At 38.8% G+C, this 20,027-nt stretch overlaps 3 protein-coding genes across 4 annotated transcripts in view; 2 read left to right on the top strand and 1 right to left on the bottom strand.

Moving 5' to 3' along the window:
• LOC123971083 (carboxyl-terminal PDZ ligand of neuronal nitric oxide synthase protein-like) overlaps nucleotides 1-20,027 on the top strand; it is a 223,364-nt gene that overhangs the window by 28,857 nt on the left and 174,480 nt on the right. The window lies entirely within an intron of this gene.
• Nucleotides 2,742-9,247, top strand: d2hgdh (D-2-hydroxyglutarate dehydrogenase). Its single transcript, XM_046049670.1, has 10 exons — nucleotides 2,742-2,897; nucleotides 4,166-4,534; nucleotides 4,627-4,684; nucleotides 4,769-4,908; nucleotides 5,525-5,718; nucleotides 5,865-6,033; nucleotides 6,235-6,378; nucleotides 6,547-6,689; nucleotides 7,351-7,516; nucleotides 7,961-9,247. The coding sequence occupies exons 2-10, from the start codon at nucleotides 4,195-4,197 to the stop codon at nucleotides 8,221-8,223; spliced, it is 1,617 nt and encodes a 538-aa protein (XP_045905626.1). The 5' UTR covers nucleotides 2,742-2,897; nucleotides 4,166-4,194; the 3' UTR covers nucleotides 8,224-9,247.
• On the bottom strand, nucleotides 9,087-18,274 carry acvr1l (activin A receptor, type 1 like). 2 transcript variants are annotated; one of them, XM_046049673.1, is made up of 10 exons: nucleotides 18,117-18,274; nucleotides 17,264-17,347; nucleotides 16,124-16,378; nucleotides 15,765-15,976; nucleotides 15,047-15,146; nucleotides 14,158-14,304; nucleotides 12,740-13,015; nucleotides 11,903-12,100; nucleotides 11,620-11,750; nucleotides 9,087-10,540 (listed from the first exon to the last, which is right to left on the bottom strand). In XM_046049673.1, exons 2-10 carry the CDS (start codon nucleotides 17,334-17,336, stop codon nucleotides 10,409-10,411), a joined length of 1,524 nt encoding a protein of 507 aa, XP_045905629.1. In that variant the 5' UTR covers nucleotides 17,337-17,347; nucleotides 18,117-18,274; the 3' UTR covers nucleotides 9,087-10,408. The 2 variants fall into 2 exon arrangements, with proteins under 2 accessions (XP_045905629.1, XP_045905630.1); XM_046049674.1 differs by lacking the exon at nucleotides 18,117-18,274 and adding an exon at nucleotides 17,878-18,031.

Below are 20,027 nucleotides of genomic sequence, written 5' to 3'. Positions count from 1 at the left end.
ATAACGAAGGAGTGGCTTCACAACAACTCCGTGGCTGTTCTTGAATGGCCCAGCCAGAGCCCTGACTTAAACCCAATTGAGCATCTCTGGAGAGACCTGAAAATGGCTGTCCACCAACGTTTACCATCCAACCTGACAGAACTGGAGAGGATCTGCAAGGAGGAATGGCAGAGGATACCCAAATCCAGATGTGAAAAACTTGTTGCATCTTTCCCAAAACGACTCATGGCTGTATTAGATCAAAAGGGTGCTTCTACTAAATACTGAGCAAAGGGTCTGAATACTTATGACCATGTGATATTTCAGTTTTTCTTTTTAAATAAATTTGCAAAAATTTCTACATTTCTGTTTTTTTCTGTCAAGATGGGGTGCTGAGTGTACATTACTGAGAAATAAAATGAACTTTTTTGATTTTTGGAAAATGGCTGCAATGAAACTAAGAGTGAAAAATTTAAAGGGGTCTGAATACTTTCCGTACCCACTGTGTATATATATATATATTTTTTTTAACTCTTCAATATTTATCCCAAAGTTGCTGCATGGGACTCCACTCCTCTCCTTTTGCTGTTATATAATGAAGTCCCCCCCCCCCCCCTTTGTTTTGTTTTTGTTGTTTTTTTTGTTCTTTTAGTCCAATCCAAACTACAACCAGGACAAGATCCGCTGTGAATATCTACACAACAAACTCGCCCACATCAAGAAGCTCATATCACAGTACGACCAACAACAACTCAGTGTGGATCATTCGCATCTCAAATGAAGAGCCTGACTGGGAAACCAGTGAACAGATACAATAATTACCCCGGGGCAGGTTCACGCTGCTGAGGTAGAATCTATGGTCTTCCTAGCCAAACAGGCGTAGTCTAACGAAACCAGCTGGAAATGTCATTGAGGAGTAATTGTGAAGAGCAGCAGTGGCATGCTGGAAAAAGCAGCCCTATGATATGAGATATTTTCTTAGAAGATGGGAAATTTTCTTTGAAAAAAAATGGTTTGACCAATGTGCTCTCACTACAGTGATGTGGAACTGCCAAGGACACAAGGAGTAACAACAGTTTTACAAAGGCTCCCAAAGCTAAAACTAAGCACTCACTCTTAAAAAATGCACACTGATACATGTGGTGATGAGGTGCAAAGCCTAAAAACATTTGTAATTTCCCATCTCAGTTAAACATTTTGGGGGTTTTTTGTTGGTTTTTTTTAAATTGGGGTATTTGCGTATGTGTTCTGTTAGCCATGACAGTGTTAACGTTGAAGTCGGGAAGCATGAGATAACTGCACGCTGTACATACCCCAGACAGGTGAGGATTCTCATGGCAGCTAGGGTGCAGAGGTGCACATCCTCAGAAGACATCTGTTCTTTGGGTTTGGTGTATTGAGACTGTATCAGTGTTGTTGTCAGTTCATGCTGCATTTGCTTGGTTATGACTCCTGAAAGTATTGCCAGTGCCTGAAATGGTTACCAATTCTGGACTGGATTCATAATATTCCACTGGTTGTCCTTCATGTTGCTTTCCTGGATCACAGAAGACTGTTAACGTTGAACAAAATGTTATCTTGAAGTTGTATTCAGGAAATTTACAGAATGAGCTGACCAGAATACAGGAAGTTAGTGTTACTGTAGGCTGAGGATTTGAGAAATAAAAAGATTGTGTTGCATGCTGTATACAGAATGCATGAGGAGTAAATCTGAAGTTTTGTCAGTTTAAAAATAAATTTATTTGTATTCATTTTGTATAATCTTTTCCTTTATGTATGCTTTTTCGAGTATGAGGCCAGTCAGAAATATTGGGCCGTGCACTTACATGTATATTCCAAAAATAGAAAATATACCTCAAAAATAGGTATAAATTAACAGAAACACATGTTTTAATTTACTGGAATAAATATTAATCTTGATCTAATCTAATGTGTAGCAGACAACAAACGTGTTTGTTTCACTCATAAGGTCTGCCAGATATATTTAATTTAAATGTCTTTTTATATTGATGCCTTTTTGTTAAAGCCTTTTTTATTTTGATGTGCTTAAAGTTGTAGCTGTGATTTACTTTGGTGAGCTGAGCTTTGCCTCTGAAGACCATCAAATCAGTATTTTACTTCATTGGCTAAAGATGTTTGAGCACAAAAGGATGCTCTCAGTATGCCCTAGAAAGTCAAATAAGCATGTATGTTAAAGTTAATCTCAAATCCCATGAGTTGGTCAATTTTTCACTGTCTGTTCGGGGTGATCCTCAACAACATTTCAAAAATATCAACAGTGCATTTAGAAAATATTGGTTAAAAAGAGTTAAAACAAGTTGGATGTTTTCATTTTCTGGAATACATCTTACTAAACATTAGTGATGGGGTTAGTCAGAATATATTGTTTTATTATAGGCTGCAATGGATCTTCCAGACATATATTTTTTTTAATCGATTTTATGAATACAATAAAAAAAAAAAACGAATTATTTTACACCCATTCCAAGCTAAGTGGCTGGGGAACATTAAAATAAATTATTACAAGCAAAAATGAGTTAGTTTCCAGTCCGGGCATCACGTGGGAAAGACATAGTATCCCTTGTGGTGAAGTAAAAAGTGAGAAGTAAAAAGTAATGAATAATTTTAAATTTCTTGATTCTGATCGACTTTGTTTTCCGCGGCCATCATTGGCTGCACAGTCACGATGAAAGGCTCACACCTATTGGTTCAATCTGAAAGAAGGCTTCTGATTGGTTCATTCTCATCTCCATGACCTTTCATCCCCGTCAACCTCAGCAGCTAGTTGTAAACACTGAATGCGTGACATGTTTTGGTAGCTTAACTGCCCTTGTACCTTACTGACATATCTCGCACTGACACATGATACGAAGAAAGACACACGGACCGAAAGATGCGTGTTGTTAAGTGAGCGTATGGTGAGTAAATGAAAATATTGTGCTAGTGCGTGTGTGTGCTAATCGAGCTAAGCTAAATTAACTGAATGATTGCTTCTTCAGGTTTACGACATTTATAAGAAAGGAACCGTTTATTGTGGCGGAAAAAAACGATGTAGCTTTAGATGTAAATGTATGAAAGGCAAAGCCAGTTTGCAGGAAACAAACGTTTGTGTTTGTCAGTATGAAAAGTAAACGCTTCTTACTCAGGAAAACTGCTTGCCAACTTACTCATTCATTGCAGCGACAATACAGTGCTACATTCAAAGAACATATAAGTAAGATGAGACATTTCTACTTGAATCACATGGAAACAGTATTTCACAGTATAATATTGTGGAGAGTCAGGTATGTGTCTGATCTAAATAATCTTAATCTAAAACAAGGTTGAAATGGACAATCCTAAAATCACAAAGATAAAATCCCACATTCAGATACATATCTCACACGTTTTACACCTTTTTTTTTCTTTTTAATTTTCTGAATTTATTTACTTAGACACAGAGGATATTTGTGCCCACATCTGTAAGAACAAACAAATCAAAATTGTTTTTGTTTTTTTTGTTCAGGCATCTCTTTGGAAGCAAAGAAAGGCTACAAGGATTTGATTGATAGATTATTTTTGTCACTGTTGAATATACAATATCTTAAATCTAAACCACTGACTTAATTGAAATGTCTAGCTTCATAAAAAACTCTAAATTCATCTAAATTCATATTGTTTGAATATCATTCTGTGACATTTCTAATGGGTGATTTTAAGTTTTAAGAAACTTGATTTTGAATATATTTTTTTGGCAACAATATATAAGTTTAGCAAATACTATTTGTCATTTTCTGACGTAAAAATTCAAGTCAGAAATCTGGTTATTCACATTTGATTGGTGGAATTCAGACAATAATATGATCCAAGAAAGTTGAGATGAGCAACGTCAACATGTAAACGTCAACTTGACATCCTCAATATATATATTGACATTAAGTTACTCTCTGTAGATTTCCAAATCTTTTCAGAACTTTTCAGTATGTGTTCAGCCAATGAATAAGTATTCTGTTAACTCATATTCTAGATTACACCAGCACAATACTTTGAGACTACATTACAGTAGTAACTAACTAACTAACAAACCTTAGCTACAACGCTGACAGATTAGAAGAGACATTAAGTTGTAATTTACCTAGCTCTTCAGAAGTTTACCAGCTTCTATCTTGTGAAAACAGAGATGATACATCCCACTTCTTTTCTGCAGCATGTCTTGCCACCTCTTAATCTCCAGTCATGGCGAGGATTTTCTACACACAAAGGCTGTGGACAGCTCTCAGACATCTGAGCCCACATATCACCTTCTCATCTACAGCCACAGCCAGACTTTCACCTGTGAACCTCTACAGTCTGTTTCTTCCCACCACCTCATGGCAGTTAGAAGTTTGCTGTCGAAAGCTGCACACTGGGGCGGACAGGCCCGAGCCTTGCCCTGCTGCAGCCCCAGACAGGCTGCCTTTCTCTAGAATAACTCCGGAAGATTTGGCCACCTTCAGGAAGATCCTGCCAGGCAGAACCATCACTGACCCAGACCTGCTGGAGTCAAGTAATGTGGATTGGCTCAAGTCAGTGAGAGGTGAAGGCTAGAAATGGGTTTAGCTCGTTCAGCTTAATGATGTATTTTCTCTCACCAATTCTCTGATGGTAACGTTCATATATGTTCTGCAGGTTCCAGTGAAGTGTTGCTGAGACCTCAGACAACAGAGGAGGTTTCTCAAATTCTCAAGTAAAGAATAAATAGTGGATGAAAGGACAAATACAGGGGTCGTTAGGGGTTTATAAGGTGGTTAAAGTTTTTGTACTTCTGTAGGTATTGTAACAATCGTAATCTGGCGGTGAACCCTCAAGGAGGTAACACTGGGCTGGTTGGGGGCAGCGTCCCAGTTTATGATGAAATCATCCTCTCCACTGCCCTCATGAACAACATCCTTACCTTTGATGGTATCGCCGGTAAATCTTAATACTGAAGGTTTATATATATATTTTAAAACAAAATTATATTAGGGCTGGGCATTAAAACAATAATGATAATTATCGCAATATAATTTTCCTCAGTATCAATATAATAAATGTTCAATATATTATATATATTGTCAATAAATATTTGGTTTAATTTATTTGAATAACGAACAAATTAGCACTTAATTTTTTTGTTAAAATATTTATTTTGTTGAAGAAAAGAGACTGAAAAAAAGATTTACTAATCATATTTGTTAAAAAAGAAATTTCATCATAATAGATTTGTTAGTGATCCGCTGTTTGGCATCAAGTGTTTGTCACATTCTGACCATGAAGAAAAGTTTAACCACATAATAAACCATCTGGTTTCTTCAATTTTCAGTCAAGAGCAAAAATCAGCCTTTTGAACTTGAAAGAAATAACAATTTGACATTGATCGTGATAATTATTGATATCGAATGATATGAAATGTTTTTTATCGTGATAACATTTTTGGCCACATCGCCCAGCCCTAATATATATGTATATATATGTATATATATATATAAGTGTTATGCACATAATCATATTTGACTAATCTTTAGAGATTATTTTCTCCATCTGTCAGGCATTCTGACCTGTCAGGCAGGTTGTGTCTTGGAGAACTTGTCCCTTTACCTGGAGGAGAGAGACTACATCATGCCACTCGATCTTGGGGCAAAAGGCAGTTGCCAAATTGGGGGAAACGTGGCAACTAATGCAGGTGGACTCCGGCTGCTGAGATACGGCTCCCTACACGGGACTGTGCTGGGGCTGGAAGTGGTGAGCGGAGTAAATAAATAAGGAACTCTATATTTAACAACAAGTGTTGTGTTATAACCACAGAGGAAATGTGAGACAGTGTGATTCTGATAAGGGATAAAAGCACAGATCTAATGTTTGTGTGTATTTGTATGCGCTGTGTACAGGTGTTGGCAGATGGGCAGGTCCTGGACTGCTTGGCCACACTGAGGAAAGATAACACAGGATATGACCTCAAACAGCTCTTTATAGGGTCAGAGGGCACACTGGGCGTTATCACCGCAGTGTCTATCCTTTGTCCACACAAACCCAAATCTGTTAATGTGGTTTTTCTGGGTAGGATTTTCTCATTGCTTCTCCCTTACAACCATTCAAGCAGTTTTACTGTAATTTTGACGTTATTATTGGCAAGTGTGGCTAATCAAGTGTGTAAAAAGTTTAGGAAATTGTGTCACACTTCAGTTCATTAATGTCAAGAAGAGTTTGTTTTCCTGGATTAGCTAGTAAATTATTGTATTCTCTTAAATTTCTTGTTAGGCTGTGAGACCTTTCAGAAGCTGCTGAAGACGTTTCAGCTTTGCAGAGGCATGCTAGGAGAAATTCTGTCAGCCTATGAATTTCTGGATAGTGAATGTATGCGGCTGCTGAATACACACCTCAAACTACCCAATCCCATCTCTGGTAGGCACACACAACATGCACAGACTTGGTTTATAAAACAATTTACAGGACTCCCTTGTAAAAGAGACTGTGTCTTAATGGGACTAATAAATAAATAATAAGGTTAAATAGAAATGAATAAAAAAATTAAATACACACTCCTGCTCAACTCTTCCCTCCATCTTGCAGATTGTCCTTTTTACGTCGTCATAGAAACATCTGGATCTGACCCAACACATGATGGGGAGAAACTCAACAATTTCTTTGAGGAGGCAATGACATCGTCATTGGTTACTGACGGGACTGTTGCAACTGAAGAATCAAAAATCAAGGTATTGTTTCCAATCTTTTAAAGAATCAGTCGGCGATATTCTGTATTTTTCTTATCAACAAATTCCACCAAAAGACCAAACTGGCTATTAAGTATTTCTGTGAAGCCAAACATGATAATGCATAATCCTCTGTACTATACCTTCATTACGATGAACATTTTACCACATTTTCAACTCAATTTATTTTGAATTAATCCCACATACAACATCCCGCTGCTGTAAAAACACACTGTAGACTGTACTCTTATTGCGAGGTCTAGACCTGCTCCACGAAAAGTGCAAAGAGATAACTTCAGTTATGGATTGGTGCTGTGTAAACAAAATTTAATTGAATTGACATTAAAAAATCCAACAAATACAGTATTTACTGTAATTCTGTTTGAGTAATGTGTGCTAAAAACTGATGTTCAGTTGTTTTGTGAAATGAAACAGACAAGGAGGGAAATTGGAAATCTGTGGTCTTTTTTAGGGATTTAGCCATAATCCTTAAATCTCATGACCTAAACTTAAGTAATCCGGTTAATTCTAGGGTTCTTTAATACTTCTGTGGTGTCTCAATCAGGCTACACCCATTTTTACCCTAAAATATGCTGTACCCTGCACCCTGGTTTAGGTTCAAACAATGATGATACAATCAACCTTTCCATGTCCACCATTTCAGGCTCTTTGGTCAATGCGTGAACGCGTCACAGAGGCGCTGACTCACGATGGCTTCACTTACAAGTATGACATCTCGCTTCCGGTGGAGCGGATCTACCAGCTGGTGACCGACATAAGAGAGCACCTGGGGGACCGGGCCAAGAGCGTGGTGGGATACGGACACGTAGGTAAGACCAGTAGATGGAAAGACGGTCTAGCACGAGGGAAATAACCTGCTAACATGATATATAATTTCTTGGAAACTCTATAATTACTGTACAGTGATTTACAAACATTTACTAATTCGGCAGACGCTTTTATCCGAAGTGACTTAGTAAGATATCTAAAAGTCAAAATAGATAATAGTAAGAGCAGCAATAAATACTAGTAAGAGCTTTTAGCGCCTACGGAATCAATGGGATAAATACCTAGGGAAAGATGTAAGAGTTAACGAATAGTGGAGGAGAAGAAGAGCACAGGAAGTGTATGTTAGGGGTTAGAGGTGTTATTAGAGGAAGTGTTCTCGGAAGAGATGACTATACTTAAAACTGCTCAATCTCCTTTCAGAAATACTTATACTCACTATTAAACACACCTCACTGCAAAATTTAACTTTCCACCTGAACTTTTAGGAGATGGAAACCTCCACTTGAACATCACTTCTCCTGCCAAAGACCCCTCTCTCCTCGCCGCTATTGAGCCCTTTGTCTACGAGTGGACGGCCAGCTGCCACGGCAGCATCAGCGCTGAGCACGGACTGGGCCTGAAGAAGAGGAACTACATCTACTACAGTAAACCAGTCCAGGCTGTGGCTCTGATGGGTACTATCAAGGCCATGCTGGACCCCAAGGGTATTCTCAATCCATACAAGACTTTACCAGATAACCTGAAATGACACGCTGTGGGGTAGGTGGTTATGCAGAGCTCATGCAGGAGCTCCATTTTAGGTACACCCTTACTGTCACGTGGTTTTTATGGCAGCTCATGCCTTTTCCTGCGATACCTTTGCACAGTTAGTGCAGAGCTGCAGATTTCGCTAAGCAAGCCACAGACACCTTGTGACATTTGTTTGCTCAGTATCTAGAAGTTCAAGAATTTAGTTTCAGAATGACAGCTTCTTCAGCAAGCTGCTGACTTTGTACTGAGTCTATATATATGTAATATAACAATTTAAATTAATGCTAAAATGTATCAACCACTTCTGCTGTTCACACTTCGAGAGCAACCTTAGTCCACAGAATATCCAAGTTTTAGGTGTTAAATTAAGGACAGTTTGTATAATAGATGAAAAGCTATTTTTAAGTATTGCTGGAAGGCAGTGAATGATCATGACTGACATCTGTAGCCATTAGTGTACTAGCTAAAGCTAATGCAATCTAATACACCAGGCCTGCAATGAATCCTCCAATGTTCAGTTTTTGTTGAGACTTTTTAGGTGTTAATTCAACTTTATGATCATTTTGGAGGCTGCAGTTTGTACTGCACTATACAGAGTGAAAACCCACTCGCTGACATAAAAAGAGTGAACAAAATGATCTTACAACTGTTATTGTAACTCAAAAGCACCACAAACTACATGCCTCAAAATGATGATAAAGTTGAATCAACACCTCCCTAAAACAGTTTCAACAAAAACTAAACATAACCTTCATGAAGGTAGGATTTATTGCAGCAAAGTTATATTAGCCTATTTTAGCAAGGTGTACCTAATAAACTAACTGCATCTTTTCTAAAATCAGAACACAAGCTGGCTTATCGTTAGGCAAGAGTGCAGTAAATGTTTTATTACATGTAAAAAAAGACAAAGCAACATTTCCCAAAACAAACCCAGCATTTGTGAATCAATTCATTTGTAACCGCAAACCTAGGCAACGTTTTCTGTTTAAAATGCATCTTGAATAAAACAGTTTCCAAATGAAGATGGAGTGTTTTTCTAGTTATTCAGGCAACTTGTACAGTGCGGCATGATGGGGGGCGAGGAGTAAATTGAAGCCCACCTTGCTACAGAAAACTACTTCAGCTCTTAAAACAGGTCTGCTCTACCACAAACACATCTTTGTTAATTCCTCTTTTCCTGCACAGAAGACTTTATCAGCCACAGTGAGTTTGAGAAGTATGTGAGGCACAGGGGATCAGTTCATTCCACACGCATATTCTTATTATAAGATACAGACTAATGCCTATTGGCAGGTACTTACTGTGCGTCTACTCCAGGAGCCACCAGGATAAAAATGTACCCGTAGTTTATCCTGTTTTTTTCCTCCATACAATAATCAAGCCTAACAGGAACAGTTTCCTACCTTTTTCCTCTATTTCTCAACAAATACTTTCTCACTAACTCCAGTAACAACAATATAGGTACAGAAAGACCAGTAGAGTAAATGCCTATTATGTATACAGCGCACCATCAGTCTTACATATCCTCAGTAGTGTGGTAACAGTGGAGACTTAATACATAAATATCATACTATTTTTAAAAAGTTTAAAAACAATTTTGATTTTATTGGATTGTTAAGTGAACGTGTGTTTTGTAGTGTGTGTTTGTGGCAATAGTTAGCATGTTCTAATAAAGCTAAATGAGTGAAACACTTCTGATTGTCTCTGAGCAGAATGCCAATACTGGCACAAACACTGGCTGGGGATCAGAAATTGAATAGTAAGAGACACTCAGTATGTAGTGTGTGTGTGTGTGTGTGTGTGTGTGTTTGAGCAGTCACAAATGGGCATTAAAGCTTTGGGATGGGGTACTACAATATGCCATCCATGTTCTTCATACTCAGTAACAGAGTCTAGAGTTCAGGTCAGTGCGAATGCATTGGTAACTGGTTTGTGTCCTTGTAGCAAAGGCTGGCTTCAGACAGGACAAGTCCAAACATCTGTGTGGGCTTCAAGTCAAGAGAGAGGGATGTCGGTGGAAGGCAACCACAGTGAAAGTGAGAGAGCAAGAGAAGGATGAGGCTGGATGACATTTGAACAACACTTTCCTCTGTCCATCCCTCTTATCGCCAAGTCTCCTTTAACAAACACTGTGCTCTCCTCTAAGCCGGTCCCTGAAATCAGCCAGCTGCCTCTGAGGCTCCTCATGACTCCTTGCCCTTCTCCAGAGAGCTGTGAATCTTATCCAGGGTTTTCTTGATGCGCAGTGCTGTCAGCCTGGCAGAGGGGTTCTGGTACCAACACTCCTTCATCAGTTTCACCAGAGCAGAGAGAGTCTGAGAGAGATGGAAGTAATAAAGGATGGGAAATAAAAAATAATAATAATAATAATAATAATAAAAAGAAAAACAAAAGTGTGTGATGCAGTGAAACACCCACAGTGAGAGGAAACTGCTATCAATGTGACTGCAAGAGCTTTTAGATGTGTAAGAGCATTCTGTGTACTTGCAGACTATAGCTGTCTGGTACTAATCTCTCTTGCCTTGTTTAGCAAAAAAAAAAGAAAGGATGTTTAGAATTTGTATCCCCAGCCAAATACTTGAATAACTGAGGCTTGCCTGTTAACTTTAACATCTTGACAGTTTGGAAAACACTAATGTGGGAATCAAATCAGTCATATCTTTTAAAGCAGTCCTTTCCAACTTTTTTCCCATTTTAATGGGTTTAATATGTCTATGAGTCTCGAGCAGTTCAACCAAAGTGATTTTCACATTTAAATTGTTTAGTTTAGATCACTTTTCGATCCCTCAGAATTATCCTGACCCCCGGGTTGGAAACCACCATCTTTAAGAATGGTCTATCCATAAACACTGGGTCACACAGGTACCCACACAAACAAAACATTGGCCATTTATTTTCATGCAACATTGGCATGCATTAGCATTGTTGTTACACAGAAGCTAGTTCTACGTGTGTGTGTGTGTGTGTGTGTGTGTGTGTGTGTGTGTGTGTGTGTGTGTGTTGCTGCTATATGTAAATTTACTTTACAGACATGCCCTGACTGTCAGGATATAGCTATGTGCGAAAAAGAAAGCAATGCTGGATGGGCGTGGGCGTCACAAGCTTGCACGCAAGGCATCCTGGTACATGTATGTTTGCTCGTATGTCTCCATAAGCAGGGGAACTGTGCTTCCTCTGTCAGCATAGCACATATTCAGAACTTTATTGCTTTAATGGACTACATTTACCATCAACAATGCCTGGATATCCATATAAAAGATGCCAAACCTTCCATTTTAAGGCTTTTATTTTAAACCCAAGTGACTACTTTTTTGTAGCTGACATCCCAGTGGAATGGGAATGATCATTTCTTTAAAATAATTAAATTTAAGGATAGTAAAGGACTAATACTCACAGGATCAGAGAACCAACGATTAGGAATGAAAGGCCTCTGCTGTTCCACACACACCACCTTCCTCATGTCCTCGAAGCTGGGGTCATTTGGCACCTGATCGTAGAACGGAGGCTTGTATTCCTCAACAATACCTGGAGAGTCAAACTGAGGTGTTATATAACTGGAACAAGAAGATGAACTAGTGGTCAATTAGGCCTCCCTCCTAACAGCAGGGCCCGTATAAACCACCAGGTGGTTGTTTATATGTCACTCTTAAAAAATGCACTAAATGCGTGACACTCACCATTGCTGTATGTACGTCTTGCTATCTCCCACAGCACCAGCCCAAAGGCCCAGATGTCCACTCTCTTGTAGGCATCAAAGCAGTCTGTCTGAATGGTCTCGTCCAGCACTTCAGGTGCCATGTACCGCTTGGTGCCAACCTTCGGATTGTTGCCCACATCCAGCTGATTGTCTGCCTGGGAGTGGGTCACAGCCAGCCCTGTAGCATGCAGAAATATACAGTGTTATAGTGGGTAAGAAGGCCAATAAAAGAAGAGACGACTGCAACTCAATGTAGAAAATGCTGGTTTCCAAACAAAATGCTCAGAAGAAAGATGCCGTCAATGTAGGGCTGATAATTATCACAATATAATTTTCCTCAGTAACAATATCACAAATGTTCAATAAATTTTTGATTTAATTTATTTGAATCACGATTGAATTAGCACTTAATTAATTAATTCTATTAAGATATTTATTGTTTTGAGGAAATCGGGACTGAAAAAAGAATTGTTTTGACCGTTCTATCTCAGATTTGTTAAGTGATCCACTGTTTGGCATGAAGTGTTTGTCACGTTTTCACCTTAAAGAATTGTTTAAAACCACAATTAACCATCTGGTTTCTTCAACTTTTCACTCCGGAGTAAAAATAATTTGTTACATAATCATAATGTATTTTGATGAGAAGAATGTTTTTTTACAATTAAGACTCCACAAAATATCTGACAAATCCTACAAATTCTGAAAAATGCTTATGTGATTTTATTTTGATGTTTGATTTACTACTGATTGGTAATGCTGTTACCAATAGTTTAATAATAGTATAAGATGAAATTAAAATAATGGATAACTGACTGACCCAGGTCTGCAATGCAGCAGGACAGCTCCTTTGTGACAAGGATGTTTTTGCTCTTCAAGTCCCGGTGTGCGATGGCCGGTTTCCCCTCTGTGCCAAATATCTCTGTGTGCAGGTGCACCAGGCCACAAGCTATTGACGCTGCCATTGCCAAGCCCTCTGACGTCTCCACGGCAACTCTCTGCAAATAGTCATAAAGCGAACCATTCTCATGGTAATGGGTGATGAGCCACAGCTGGGTGCTGGAGTTGCGAGAGGTCATGTCAGACGCCATGAAGCCTGGGAGGAGAGACGGGGGAGGCGGCAGACAGAAGAACAACACATATGAGAATAAAACGTAAAGGTTTATACTGGTGTTAGTCAAGTTTCATTTGTTACTGACCCATTTTCCTGCATTGCATTAGATTGCGCAGGTGTTGCTTTTCTATTGCATTCACTTCTATATGTAACTGCTTTCAAACATAAAAGTGTAAAGAACATTAAAGGAAGCCGAGACTGGCCTGCGGTTGTATTCCTCTGCCAACCAGCCAAGTTGCAATTTACATCCATGTCGGTCCAGACTTTAATATATGTAGTGAATACGTGGAAGGAGCTGAAGGAACTGAGTACAATTTTAAAGTGTATTTGTGGCTAAAGTAAAGTTTTCACTATATTGATACATATGTATGATTGCAGTGAATATACATTGTTGAACTGATTAATAAAAGAATTACTATAGATGTATTGGCTAAACAGGTACTGGATTACTTAAAGATGGATTCTTGGGAGTATAGCACCTACACAAAATGTGGAGCTTTTTTTTCCTGGCATTTTTAGATTCTAAGTCTCCCCATGAGCTGTAGGTGAAACTCACTTTCGCTCACAGGATCGCGATTAGCAAAGCGCGCTCCACGTGATTCCAGATGACGCTCGATATTCCAAATGAGGCAGGAAGTGAAAGGTGGGATGGGGGAAAGCCCGTACTGTGCAGGTTATTGTTTACTCATTGTGTCGTGCCAGTCAACATGCGTGTGTGAAAGCTGGATTTGCCTAATTCCTTATTAAATTATGACTAAGAAAACGATTTTGAGGTCACAATGACCTTTGAGTCAAAAGCGTCACCTATTCGGGTCCGAACACCCATGAAATATGGTCACAATCGCCCCTTCTGTTTCTCAGTTATGGTGTTGAATAACGGCCAAAAAAGTGTTTTTCCAGGAAATGATGATGTCACAGTGAAGTTGACCTTTGGGGTAACAAAAGACATCACTTCAAGACAACCATGTTCTTGGTAACAATGCTAATACCATCATCTCTGACAGGAATGAATATGTGGAGACAGTGGGGAAATCACATCTTTTTAAACATTTGTTTTATCTTAAATCAACCTTTTCGCACCAACTGGTCTGCAAGATCAACATTTTTGTGTTTAACACACTCACCCAGTATGTTTTCATGTCTTAGCAGCACTGTATTGTAGATCTCTGTCTCTCTGAACCAGGACTTCTCATCTCTTGAGGAGAAGATTTTTACAGCCACATTCTCACCCTGCCACTGGCCCCTCCACACCTCCCCATACCTTCCCTTGCCTGGAAAAGAGAGAAGAGAAGAGGAGAAATTGAGAGATTGTTGTGCAGGAAGACAGAAACAAGAACATACAGATACATGAGTTTAAAAAAAAAAAAAAGGTAATCATTGTCTGCATTTTATAATCTGAAAAATGCTTGGTAATGTATTTTGATATTATTTTATGGCTACATTGACAGAGCAGCTAAAGGAGCGCCAGTCTGATACAGATCTGATGTTTCCACATCAACCACATTTTTGCAATTTCAAACGGGAACAAACTGTACTGTCTGGTACTGTGGTATAAAACAGGATCCCAAAGCATGTGACCTAAATACTTTCATTTCCACGCTCAAATTGAAATTTGTCAGAGTTTCCATGACAATGAGTAAACTTCACATCAACAACCTAAGACAAGTGTCTTAACTTTGAACACGGTCAACAACACAGAAAAATGGAAAGAAAGTAATACATGACTTGTGTTTTGACAGTTGCTTTTAAATAAGTCACAAATGATGTTACCTCCTATCACTGTTGCCCTCACACCATCTGTTTGACATCGCTGTCAGATCTGTATCTTAATACGGGTTACATCCTTGTTTGAATATGTCCGCAACACTGATATTAACAGAAAACTGTAATGGAGACTTACTGACACTGTGTGCTTACTGCTGTTAAGCAGACAAATGTCTGAATAAGCGTTTCCATCTTCCTGAATATCATGAAACCGCAGATGGCCTGTGGACTACAGTGTGTTATACCTACCTACACACTCCATCAGACTGATTTGCCTGGCCACAGTTCTCTGGACGAGGAAGGGAAGACCTGAACCACTGCCTGATGTACACGAGTGGTCCAATAGGTCCTAAAGACAGACACGGATATCCGATTAGCTGTGTATGGAGCATACGTCTACACACATCACATCAGATCACATGTTGGTTCAAGATTGACTGGGATTGAAGCGTTGTCTATTTCAGTCAGCGTGTTGTAGGCTCTTTTCATCTATGCCAAAATCTTTTCCTGCACTACAGAAATTTGGGACCTAATTAAGGCAAAGACAGCAGTGACCAAAGCACTATAATCTTGGGGTGAAATCAGGGTGCCTGCAAGTTTAATTAATTAGATGGTTTTATATACAAAGCGAATACCATTTAAAAAAGAACAACAATATTAATAATGACAGGTTATTCGCTGAAAAAAAAGCTATTGTTTTATCACATTTCGATTAATTTAATTTCTCCTTAGAGAGCCAATACTCCATAAAACCTTATTAGACTTGAAAAAAGTCTAATGTGAAAAAAAGTGTATTTGAAACACAAAAAGCAAAACATTTATGCATGTGTTAAACTAAATTTCTGGCCATATCTTTCACATTGTACCTTTAAGGTTGGGTGTGAGCAGAACATGTGAGATGGAATCTATGATTACTCTGTTGCGAATCTCTTTTCATTGCTTCAACAACGACCTCTGTTGTTCTTACCGCTAAAGTGCTGTCTCCCACATTGGAGGTGATGAGGCCGTCTATGGCTCCCTGCTCGGTGTCAAACTCCTGCAGCCTCTGCAGACGGCCATGGTGGAGCTTCCTGCAGGCCAAAACTGACACTACAGACAGCAGTGCCAGAACTACCACCGGACCAAGTACAAAGAGAGCCAAGGCCTCCATGCGATATCGAACTGGCTCACCTTCTGGCACTGCGAGCAAGAGTAGAGAAGAAACAGGTACAGAGTGGAGAAAAGGGAAACAGTCAGATTATTTAATAGACAGCTATAAACCACAATTATTCTATTTGACAATTCACTTCCTAGCTAAATTGAAGCATGTTATGAACTAATATCCACCTGTCGGAAGCAGAGACATCAGCGCATTTGTGGTGGTGTTGCCATTGCACATGTCCTGGGAGCAGCAGAAAATGGCCTGGTGGGAGGATGGAGCTGTGGAGCAATGCAAACGGATTTTGTCCAACCCCTTCAGGCAGCCACGCTCAAACACCACCCCGCTGCTGCTGACTTTGACAGAGGAGAAACACCGCGTACCTTGGCACTGGGTGGCCTGGAGGCATTTAGGGCTGTCACAAAGACACACCAACTGTCCGTCTGTGGAAGAGATGATAGGAGTTCCCCATACACTCGTGCCGTTTCGCAGTGCTCACAAACACATACACACTGATTTATATAAAAGCCAACAGAAAGACTTGTGTCTAACCAATTTTCTTACTCAAACTAGTAGGCTGCTAGCACACTGGCTAAACATAACCGAGCAGTAAAAGACAGACAAGCAATATGGCCACTATGGTCACCCTCCAGCAGTTGACACCCCCACTGTCAATAAGGAAAAAAATCTTTGTTGCAGGGGCAGTGTGCACAGGTAGGTATGTAGACAGCTGCCAATCATTTTATTCAGACCAAAGGACATTATTGGCTGTGCTTATTACAGCCACAGATACCAGATTTTTTCTCTTGCTTGTGTCAGAGCATTTGATTTATTGAATGCTTTCAACAAATGTAACAAAAAAATGCTCCTGAAATAAAGTGCCTACCCCAGCTTTAATGTTTTAAATCCGCCAATAAAGAAAACTTCATCAGCTATAGATTTTGCCTGTGTCCTGTATTCTTCCTGTTGCCAAACTCTAGACTTTACAATAGTACAATAGCTTGACACTGCCAAATGGTGAACTATGCAGTTGGCAATTATGACACCTGTAGCCTATATATTTATGTATGGTAAAACAAAATTCCTCAAAGTCTGAATGTACCTTATACCTCAGCTTGGCCTTAAATCATCACTCTGCACTCTATTTCTACCACAGAGATGGGTAATCTCTGGCCATCTTTTCTTACTAGTTGTCACCAAAAATGAACAGCTGCCAGCCATATATGTTGCTCACAATCACTTGATTGCACAGCAAGAACAGACAGCAGATAAGAGGCACAGTTTGACAACAATAAAACATAAACCGGACAGACAAATGAGCATAGTACCTGAACCCTCAGCTGATGTCTGCAGAGTCTGCAGCAAGAGCAGCAGAAGGATGTGGACACTGCAACGATCCATGTTTCAGTGCACTGACAAAAGGAGGGAAGGGGACCCAGAGAGTTCAAATGAGTACACTCTTGCTAAGAGGATAATTACATTTATCCCCTCTATGTATTCTGATGATGCCTGCCAAGGCTTCAGACAGAAAGGAAGCAGCAACAACTTATAATGGATGAATACAACGAGTCCTGTTTTTTTTTTTTATCTAACGTTAACGTACACTTTAAGTAAACCACATAATAACTGATTATGGAATCAACTGCAGCCGTTTAAAAAACAACCACCTGGAATTTAATAACACTATTAGGTTGAAAAGTTAAATGTATTTACCTTGACATAACATAATCATGTGGTTAGTTCTTAAGCGGTTAAATAACAAGCATATAACTACTAATGGCTCTAAAATGTATCGTTTGCTCTACAGTAGCTGCTCTTCTGCAGGCTAACAGTTATTGTAGCATTGGCAAGAACTAGCCTAGTAATACAAATTCCGCTAGCAAGCTAACAATTTGAATTGCAATGTCACAGCATATGGTTGTTACACGTAAAGTATACGAACAAGCCGTGCTGTCAGCAACTTCTCCTTGGTAAACCTCACAGTCGAGGCTTGTGTGTTTGCGGTAGCTAACAGGCCATTAACAAGCGGTTTTATTGACCGTCCACAGGCGCCTCTGAGGCGCCAGTCAGACAGGCGGCTACCCGCTGCTGTAACGTTAGCTGTAACGTTTCAGCACAAAGCGCAGCCTGGCAGCCCGGGAGACGACTGTCAAAACAGAGCGATAAAAAACATCAACCTACCTGGCACACACGAAATACAGTCTCTAACTCATCCTGTCATGTTTGTGTATCCCTTTATCACGTTTAAATAGCGGTATTAGCGTGATTTGCGATGTAACAACCCGAAAGCAGGACCACAGCCCAGCCCACCTACTGGCTGTCTTCCCCTCCAGCCACATATGACGTCACCAAAACATTATTGTCGAGATGCATTGTGGGGCAGAGGAGTCCTCCAACAGGTTGTAGGCTAAAACAACCATAACATCACTGATGTTTGAATCTTGAATCCACGGGGAACAACATAAATTATCTTTATATGACAGGTTTTTTTGGTAGGTAGGCTAAATATTGTACTATTCTTTATTTAACTACATACATGTCCAGTTGTGGAAGAAATACCCATATAATTTAAGTAAAAGTGGCAAATCCACAATATAAAACACTGTTGCAAGTAGGAGTTCTGCATTAAAAAGTCATTTAAGTATAAGTACAGACGTTTTAACAGTAAAATATACTTAAAGTGTTCATTATGAAGAATTAACCCTTTCGTAGATAGCTAGTGTTATCACTATTAGTGCATTAACATGTAAGCAGTATTTCAGAATTGTATCTTGTCAAGGTGGATTGCATTTAACCTGCTTTTTAAAACTGCTAGGCAGCTTAATCTAGTAAAAGGCATCATATTTTATAAACTAATCATATATTAATTGTGTAAAATCTCATTCTGCAAAGTACAAACCACAACTGTAGTGGAATAAAAAATATTGAAGTAGACAAAATAAAAATACAAAAGCATAACATTAATGTGCTAAGTTACTTTGCACTATTGCTGATATCTTATTAGTTGGGAATTACATCCACAAGTTAGTTTGATGTATTTCACAAGTTAAAAATCAAACATATGAGTGAATTCCAAGTGAAGGGGTGGTGATGGTGCGATGGCACAAAGACACATGCCTTTGGTGTGAGAGACCAGGGTTCAATTCCCCATTGTGACACATCTACTTAGCAATTATAAGTCGCTTTGGACAAAAGCATCAGCTAAATGAATATATGCAACATAAAAATACTGGGAGAGGGAAAAAATGCCCTAAAGTGCAAACACTAAAACAATATTCACATTGTCAAAAAATATGTCTAATACACCATTTAAATATTTCCTTATTAATGCATCAATGACTTAACACTCTAAAAGAGACAGTGTTTTAGAATAATATGGGACATTTGCTTTTAAATGTATAATTATATTGTATAATTAATTTAAAATTGTAGTATAACTAGGATTTGAATACCACCATCAGGAAAATATATAATTAATTACTTTATATGTATCTCACTCAATAAATTTAGAGGAGGAGTGGTGTATAAGCAAGCAAGCAACCCTTCCAAATGCAAACTGTATGACTCAGACAAATATAACAGTTTCAGGGGAAATCAGGGAGAAGTCACTGTACTTTTAGTAATTTTAACTGAAAAAAATCTTCCTTTAGTTATCATACAGCCCAGTCTGTGTGGGTGAGCATTTACTTGGCAATCTAATGTCACATACACAAGACAGACAGTGCTTATAGCGTCCAGGAACAATTCCTGGCAGAAAATATAAATAAATATTTAAATAAATAAAGTTTCTCCATTTAAGACATTTGGTTAATAACTACTGACTTTTTTGCGATATATAAACATATATTCAAGTATGCATATTAGCTGCCTGGTTGTTTTTTTATTATTTATAGAATTAGAATTTAATATTTTAAATACAGATAATGTTGTTTCTAGAGCACATTAATGTTTACAACAGCAAAGTCACTATATATAAACTCAATATCTGACATCACAATACTGAGGGACGTTTCAAGAATAAAAAAAGTCTGTATCGGACCTTCCTCTTCCTCCTATGCTGTTATTCACTGCCTGCAGGTAACGTTACGTTGG

The sequence above is a fragment of the Micropterus dolomieu genome, linkage group LG05 (genome assembly GCF_021292245.1).
Source record: "Micropterus dolomieu isolate WLL.071019.BEF.003 ecotype Adirondacks linkage group LG05, ASM2129224v1, whole genome shotgun sequence".
Classification (NCBI taxonomy): Eukaryota; Metazoa; Chordata; class Actinopteri; order Centrarchiformes; family Centrarchidae; genus Micropterus; species Micropterus dolomieu.
The sequence above is the reverse complement of the archived record's forward strand: the minus strand, read 5'-3'. Positions and strand labels throughout refer to the sequence as shown.